We start from the raw sequence: 9,122 nt of genomic DNA, 5'->3' as shown, positions 1-9,122 counted from the left end.
GGAATTTAGAAATTCAGAAATTCAGAAATTCAGAAATTCAGAAATTCAGAAATTCAGAAATTCCTAGGAAGCGTTACGGCGCTGGATGTACCAATCTGCCGATATCGTTAACCTTGATTCTATAGCAGGCCGAACATCGGCCGATGCAAGACGATTATTAAGCCTGATAGGCGGATAATGATGCAAAAATGCGTTCGACGTAAATGGATTTGGCATGTGCGATGGGAGTGGCGAATGGTTTCGCAGGCGAAAAAGGAGACGGGTGAAAGAAAAAGAGGTAAAAACGAGCGTCACGCGTCGAGCTCGAGGAGGGGGTGAGACGTATAGACGAGAAGGGAGAGGAGGGAAGGGAGAATCGTTCGGTTAGTTGATGTTATGTGACGGAGAAACGAGAAAGAGAAAGGTAGATCGAAGAAGAGGGATAGAAAAGAAGAAAACGACGAAGCAGAGGAAGAAGAAGAGAAAGACGATGGAAGTGGTGGCAACGACGCTGGCCCTGCCGACGGTGGTGGTGGTGGTTAGCGTTGTCGGTAGAGGTGGTGAACATCGTCCGAGAACCCGGAGAAGTGAACGTTGACCGTGATCAGGAGGGTGCAGTGGGGGTTCGAGGTTGTGTGGAGCACGATGGTGGGGGAAAAGCATAGTTACCGAGAGCAGCTTAGCCGTTAGGTCGTTGAGTGGTTCGTGGTTGTGCGTGCGTGTGCATGCGTATGCGTGTGCGTGCGTGTGGGTCTGTATGCGTGTACACGTACGGTCGTGGGTACGCATGTATTCGGATACGAGGAAAGGGACGAAGGAGGTACTGCCGCGGAGAAGAGTGGGAGAAAGAGGCGACGGAACTGCGCGCCCGCGGCCTCCCACGTCGCGAATCATTCCTAGCCGAGTCTTTTCGACGCTCGCGACGCTTCTCCAGTTCCATTTCCAGAGACACCGATCCTTTTCGATATTTCGTCTTTATGCACGCTTGTCCGGAAACGACACGGTTCTCCACGACGTGACAGCGTGTGCGCCTTCGCTGGCTCCGAGCGGTGTCGCGACGTTCCAAAAGCTGCCAATTTCCACGCACGATTTTCGGTTTCTCTGCTACGTATACACACGTACATCCTATTTAGCCCTTTTGCCTTTCGGTGGAAGTTTCGCCTGTTCGGTTCCCCGTCTCCCACACTCGCAGATTCCTTTAGCTTAGTCACATCCCCCAAGAGCGGCCGAGAGACAGAGGCAAGGAGAAAGCGTAGAGAAAAGTCTGTAAAGAAAGGAGGAGGATCAGTGCAAGCACGTCCGTTCGCGAGGTTGATTCGCAATCGTCGAAAGTAAAACGGTTCGTTGGTTCCCGCCCGACAAGGCTGTGTAGTACACGCGGTTCTCCTAGGATATATACCGACACGCCACCCACCGTTTGTGTATGTGCCACTTTGTCTGCACGCGTGTTGGTACCATACGATCACGGTTGCGGTGTTCGCACCTTCCAGAAGTGAATTCGACGATTCGGGCCGGACAGCAGCCGGACCAGCCACTTTAACCGCCTGGCTTGGTCTTCGATCGATCGATCGATCGGAGAGAAACTAGCTCGTTAGAGCCCGAGGAGAGTAAACGTACACAGAGGCTCATTTTTGATACACGAGATCGATCGTGATTTTTGACCAGGATGTCGCACAAGATGCTGAGCCAAGGAGCGCCGGTTCACGGGGGCAGCTCACAGGTGAGTTTTTCTACTATTAGCCTGTTATTTTCCCTTTTCTTTCCTCTAAACGGTTCCGTTTACGTTCGATCCTCTCATCGATCGCTCGCTAGCTTTCTAATTATTCGCCAGTGTAACTGGAAAATAACGCGATTCTCTCGCATAGCTGTTGCGCGTTGCGTAACGATGTTCCATTAAAAATTCGCAGTGAAACGCTGACGAAACAGGTTTATTGGCGGATTAACGGTTACATCGTCGAATAGGAGCGGTCATTCGATTGCGTGAGAATTAATTAAATCCCGACGGAAGTGTGTTCGGCCGCGGCACGCGTATAAATAGACGTGAGACGTCGCGAGGGAAATCAAAATTAACACGACCGAAATGGAAGCGCCGATTTACATATAAAAATTCGCATACCGTTCGTAACCTGCAACGTACGAACTATTGCCAAACGATCTCGTTCGAGAGGCTGCAAAATGTAAGCCAACCAACCGATTGTACGGATCCTGTAAACGATTTACGAAGCGCTCGTAGTCTACAGTCTATATATCGTAGTGACGGTACGTAAATTCGAAACCAAGCAACCTAGTAATAGAGATAACGATGTTAGTCTTTCCGTCGGAAGCACGGAATTGGCGGTTTAATCTTCACCTACAGACCACCGTCTCGGAGAGCAGTTTGAATGTTTATCTCGTCGTCGTCGTTATTTCATCGATCCAGTGAACAATTTCAGAGCCTACTTTGGCGTACGAGTACGCTCAATTGGAAAACATCTTGACGAGAAAATATCATTTTTATTTATTTATATTATAGTTATAGACGGAATAGTTGTTTATGAAATCGCGATTTCAACGAGCGACCGATCGAATTTTTATCGATCCGAAAAAAATCGGCACGCAAGTGAAACGACTTTCGTAGGCGATTCCTCGTTCGAATACGTGGAAGCCTCTGGTGTATTGGAGCATGCGATCGCCACGTGTTTCTCTTTTTCTCTCTGTCGATTGCCGCGAATTCCAGCATCGCACGTTGCTTACGAAGCATCGACTAATCAACCAATCGTTACAACCTGAATTAAGTGTCACGTGAAATTAATAAAACGAGGTCAGGAAAAAGTGCGCTGTTTCGCTAATCGCTTCGTACTCTTTCCCCACTCTGTTCCCTCTCTTCTTCCTTCGCTTATTTATTTTTTTCTTGTCCATAGGTGTTTCGCGGATACTTTCCATTGTTACTCAATCGTGAAATCATTGCACGCAACCCGTGAGTTGGACGGTTATTAGAACGCGAGAATGTTTCCGTTTCGTAGCGGAAATCAAATTCCTCTTCGTTTCGCTTCCAGGATTACGATGAATCCGTTACGACGACCTTTTTTTCTGGTATTCACCAAGTTTCGCGATCGCGTTAAAATAGACTAATTCGTCGTCTGTAAAAACAGAGGTGAAGTCTGTTAAAACAGAATGAAAAGGTTAGAACGAAAATGGGGCAATTACGTTCGAAGTTTGGAGCGGCGAGATACGTTCGTTACGATTATTTAAGATCGTATGGCGAGATTAACTCGTACAGCTGCGATGACCTAAAAGAAATTCATTTCTGATCGTTGGAAGCGAAGGAATCTGCGTGGTACGAATCAGAATATACATCGGTTAATTTCTCTTTCTTTCCAATTCGGTACAATGAATTCTCTGCATTTATCCTTTATGATTTACTTATTTACAAATTTTCAGCATTATATTATCGATAATACACCGAAGAAAGAATAAATCTTTTTGCGATGAAAATACGATTAGACGTATTTTTTTAGCGAAAGTTAGTTTTCCAGTCTTGGATTAAATCCGTTCGCCTGAATCAGCGAGCACTCGAAGATAAATAAATATTTCAGAGTATAGGTACAGTTAAATCAGAATTTTTCAATGATGGTTAACCGATACGGAAGTTGGAATCTGTTACGATAAAATTATCGTTTGTATGCTTTTCTTTTTTTTTTCTTTTCGTGATATCGTGCGTGTTCTGTTAAGTAGTGCGATAAGCGACGAGCGTTTAATAACCGTGATATTCGGAGGTTCGTGACACAGAAGTAGCCATTTTTTTCGGAAATATCAACGATGGATAGGGCAAGGGCTTATCGAAAGAATTCGTTCAACCCATTATAGATACGGACTGAACGAAAGAAATTCGGGTCGTAAAGAAACAAAGTACTTTGTAACGTTCATCGATTTGCAATTGTAAAGTGTTGCCTCGTGATCCAACCATGACTTGCACATATGCAATTGTTGCGATCAACTCTTGAAAAATTATCGTCACCATCGTTATCTTTCGACGATTTTGATACCAGAGACATTGGCAAACCTTGGTTCGTCAACTCGTATTTGAGTCACCGATAAAACTTAATTAAGAGTAATTGTATGAAACGAGACGAAGGATAAATAAGAGAGCGTGGGTTGGTGGTATAGGTACGTATACGAAACGTCGTTAGAAGAGCGTTACACGCGTTATCAAGAGCCAAGTGATAAAATGCAGCGACGAATCACGGCTGATTCTCTGCCACTATTTACTTTCTAATCTCACGAATTCAACGGGTTCTTGCCACATCGTCCTGCACCAACGTCTGTCAATTTGATCGCGAGATCTAACGTCGAGGCGCTGTGCCCGGACCACGATCGCGAGCTGGTTTCTCCTCCGTAAATCGCAACTTTTTTATTCCGCCAATATGAATATGTCGAATCGTCGGATTTAACGAAGTCTGAAATTCTACGCTCTTTCGATTCTCCCGGGGAAAAGCGAGAAATTCGAAAATTTACACAGATCGTTATAACAGTTTTCTTTCGATCATTTCGTAATAAAAATTCCCAAGTAACTAATTGCATATCTTTTCGTTCAGCAAATTTTTATTGGAAGACGTGTTTGTTCGGAACCTTTGTCGGAAGACGAAACAGCTTCTTAGAGAGCGCGTGAATTTGATGTCGTCGTTCTGTTCTTTGCCTACTTTAAACTAGATGTGTCTTGTTATATGCAAGAGCCGGCTTTAAATTTAATCGTTAAATCGGATGTTGATAAGTGGCGCAAACGTTTCTCCCATTTTTACGTAGCCGTATCTTAAAAATCAATTTTTGGTGATCAGTCTTAATGAAATTGAAATTTAGGTACACTTTATGATCTTCTCGTTGACATTTAACAATTTAGTTTTGCGACAGTCAAACGTCTATTACCGAATCAGCTTTACAAAATTTTGATTTTCATCGATAGTGCTCGAAAGACCATTGGCAAAGTAATCGTATTAAATAGAATTTACTGCCTTCGGTAAATTAGGATAACATCGATCGTAGACGGCAATCTCTTTTTTCCAGCAAGATAACTTTCTTTTCATCTTTGAGCGCGTTCTCGAATGAGAATAGTTGAAACTCGTTCGTAAGTCTTGTTGCCAGCCAAATTTACCGTGCAAAGACGCGTAAGAGGATCTCGTTTAACTTTTTCGCTGGGCGAACGAGTTTTTCGAAGGGTCGTTTTACGCAGGCAGAAGTTGATCCCGACAGATATTTCCGGCGAACGACCTTGCCCGACTATCGTCTCCAACAGGCCAGAGCCCCGTTACGGTACACTCGAATTACATCCGTCAACTGACACTCGCGATACGACTTCGTTTATCGAAACTCCATTTATTGGGAAGAAATCTCAATTACTTTCTTCCAGACACGTTTCTCGTCGAGGCGTTTTCCAGCGATTGTCAGTCACACGTTGCTTACACGTTGTTTCCAGTATCGTATAAACGAGACGGACAGTTGCTTATCGATATATTATAGAGTATTATGTATATTATAGAATATTGGAAGCGCAAAATAAGTCTTTCCGTGCTTTGTCTATCGATAGGAGGTAATATCGCTCGACCAGAATGGAAGCTTCGACGCGTTTCGGAACCATACATAGTGGGGATAATCGACAACTCTGGTTTCTGTCATCTCGTTTGTCCTTCGGGTGTAGATAGGCGGAATTCTATTGTATTCTGATTGACAGGTTAATCCTTTTGATTTCGCTTGAACGACCATGATTCGTTTTAAAATTTCATAAATGCGAATATAACGTTTCTATGATCTCGACCGTGTCCTTTGTTTATCAATTTTCATTCGTATTTCGGGTATCGCGTGCTTTACAAGGGAATAAAAGCTCGTTCTTATCTTCTGTGACATCTAGTTTCTGCTTCGACCTCGATCCATTATAATCGACGAATGGGCATAGTTTTCCACGCGACTTGGTTATCGAACGTTGACTTCTTCCGTCCACGAACCGTCTGTGATCGATGAATCGAGTCCAGTTCGAACGATCGTGTTTTTCAGATCTATTCGTTGTTTAGCTTTACAACACCGTATCACGTAGACAAGCAAGCAAGAAAATCTGTAGTATCGATGTAGTTTTTTTTTTTTAACGCTGATTAACGTAGCTTTCTTCGTATCGAACCACAAGTTTCATTAAACTCTAACAAATTTGTATCTTTGCTATAGAGATGCGTACTTGGGCTTTTTAACGAAATTTTGAGGAATTCTTGTCAGCGACCCCGTCGTAATCTCTTCTGGTAGTCGAGCAATGGCAGATATTTTTTATAAGAATTTATCACGTAATTTCCACAATTTGCCATCGAGTATTTCGATTATCGCGTAATCAGCCAACGATTGCGCAACGGTGCAATCTGAAACATCTTTTCCAAGTGATTTGTCATTCTTTGTTGAAAGAGACGTTTATCTTTATTAGTCTTCTTAATTACTTGTATCTGTCATCCTAATATCCATAGTGGCAAGATAGGTACTGCAATTCTGCATTTATTAAATCGTTTCAGCCGTTAAAAGTTAACATCTTCGTGTTTTTTCTTCTTCTGTTTACATACACACGAATGTAACAAGTGGAACGCGAGAATTCTTTAAAATCTTGAATTAGAAAGTAGTCGCTAATAAACGACACGGCCAGTACCCTGTGTCAAGTTGGCACATTTTTGACAAATAGAAAGTTGCGCGCGTGCGAATATTCCCACTCCTCCCAATCTGAATAATATCTCGACACGGTATAAAACATCTAAATCGAGTCGAGTTTAATAATCGTCGACTACCTGATAATTCTATCGAAATCTATCGAAATCTATCGATCGATAGAAGCATCGATAATCCTGATTTCGTCGAATCCGATCGTAACAGATATTTATCCATAAGGAAAAGAGGAGAAGATGCTGTTAGAAGAAGAAGGACAGAATTCGCTATTAGGCAGAGAAAGATCCGTCAGTGGGGCAGAGAAGAATCGGCCAGTTACATTTCCCTTGTAACAGCGGATTGCCAAGCCCGTGAACGGAACAAAGGGGTCCGGGTAGGAAGAAAGATTTCTCTGGCAACAGGATTTCGAAGAAACCGGCACTCGTGCAAAACAGTCTTTCATCAGACCCTTGCTATGTTCTCTCCACTAACCGGGTGCCTCGTTATTCACGCGAACTCGCTCCGACCCTTCTTACCTTCTCTTTCCCCTTGAACCGTGTTCTATCTCGAAAAAAGAAAAGAAGACGGGGGGCGGGGGGGACGTGAATCTATGAACGGTGGCGGTCGTCGGGACTTCGACCCTTTTGTTTCGTAACCGAAACTAGTTTGCCGTGTGGCAGATTTCGATCCTCGAAACCGAACAAGTTTCGGTCAATCGCCGACCGACAATGACGCGTGCTTGGAATTGGAAGTCATGGCGACCGACCACGGCAGTATGTGCAGCGTACGGCTACGTCATGGAAATTTCCTCGTCGTCGAACACCTTTTCTCCCCTCTACGCTCGCTTTCGCGTTCTTTCTTGCCTTTTTCCCCTCCTTCCTTCCTTCCTCCCTCCCTCCCTCTTTTGTCGCGGCCCTCTCTATTTCTTGGTGCCCCTTCGTTCGTTATTCCGCCTTCTTAACGTCCATATCCCCTTCCCTTCCGTTCCCGATCTTATCGCTTTTTTTCCCCCCGCCTCAAAACCGATCGATGACTTTTTTCAACCAGTTTCGACCGTTGACAGACGAACGTTTTCCGCGTCTCCCTTCCGAGAATTTAATTATCATGCGAATGGACTGAAACGTCACTTTTCCGTTCGCTTCAACCGGAACGTCCTTGCCTCCAAGACCTTCCTGCGAGCGTAATTCAACGGCGATCGGCCTATGCTCACGTGCGCGTGTCGGGTGAAAGATTTGCGGAATAACGCTATGAATAACTATGCTTGAACGTGTTAATTAACGGAGCTATCCGCGCTGGCAGGTTCCTGCTATGAAACGTAATGGAGCAATTTGTTACGCTGCAAGATTCCGATCCTTCAATGTCTCAAGATTTTAAAGCAGTTAGCTTCTATAGGGAATCTTGAACTCTGTCACGGGGATTCCAGATACCCTCGTTTTCACTATTCCTGGTCAAAATGGATTATTTCTACATGCCGGTAGCACATCCAACGCCTTATCAGAAAATAGAGACTAATCGCTACGTCAGTGTCTTTGTTTATCCTAGAAATTTCACTGAATAATCATCTTGTAAATTACATTATCGTATTTCGCTCTACCAGTGCGAATATGCTACGATACTAATACGGTTTTACCGGTTTATAAACAAGGAACTGATAAATTTAGTTGCGAAACTACTCTCTCGCGACGTTGAGTGCCCTGGTTTTCTTTCGCTCGATGATCGTGTGTATTTTTCCGAATTTTCAATTCACCGTAATTTTCGTATTAATGGCTCGAGGATCGCGAGTGTGGCCAACAAATGTTAAAACAGACTCGAGGAATTCCTCTTATTTTCAAAAGTCGGTCAAGTACACGTATGCTTAACGTACTCGAAGTATCTGGTTCAATGACTATTTACTGCGTCCGTGACTTCGATAAAATTTTTGTAAAAAGTAATTCGAAATTCACATTCGTCGTTTAATTATTCGATTTCTTGAATTTCCCACCGAATCGAGATTTATACGCCGTACGATGAAACGACCGAACGAAAGAACGTTTTAATTTTACCACGACATTCGTTGTTTCCTGTTCAGAACGGCAGTAACCGTTGTGATTATTCGCAGCGCGATGCTTTGCTGTTTTTTCGACGACTCGAACAATAAAACGAACATCCGTCATCGTCAGCGTTTTTTTCTCTTTCTCTGCTATTCGTCAATTCTTCTCCATGGTCGTTTACGAGTCGCGCGAATTGCCTCCTTTTTTCCTCTAAGATGATTTCAAAGAATTGCGTTCGTTTTTTTTTTTTTTAGAAAAGAACAGACCAGTTTATCTTTATCGCGCAATTCGCTTCGTACATTCGATATTTAAACATTTTTTCCAATATGGTTCGTATCGTGAGAATATTTACGACGAGATCTTGAGAATCAAGCCAGTGGATCGTATTTTAACAGTTAATATCACGTTTGTTTTCTCTCGTTCGACGTTGGTATAGAACGGAAGATGGAGGTTCGTTAAAAAGAAAGT

At 43.5% G+C, this 9,122-nt stretch overlaps 1 protein-coding gene across 1 annotated transcript in view; it reads left to right on the top strand.

Moving 5' to 3' along the window:
* The first annotated feature begins 767 nt into the window (after positions 1-767).
* LOC117157566 (proton-coupled amino acid transporter-like protein pathetic) overlaps positions 768-9,122 on the top strand; it is a 35,200-nt gene continuing 26,845 nt past the window's right edge. Inside the window, exon 1 of the mRNA XM_033335676.2 lies at positions 768-1,699. Within this exon, the coding sequence (XP_033191567.1) occupies positions 1,646-1,699 (54 nt within the window). The 5' untranslated portion in view covers positions 768-1,645. The remainder of the gene's footprint in view (positions 1,700-9,122) is intronic.

The sequence above is a fragment of the Bombus vancouverensis genome, chromosome 4, assembly GCF_051014615.1.
Source record: "Bombus vancouverensis nearcticus chromosome 4, iyBomVanc1_principal, whole genome shotgun sequence".
In the NCBI taxonomy this organism is placed as follows: domain Eukaryota; kingdom Metazoa; phylum Arthropoda; class Insecta; order Hymenoptera; family Apidae; genus Bombus; species Bombus vancouverensis.
This window is presented reverse-complemented; position numbering and strand designations above follow the sequence as displayed.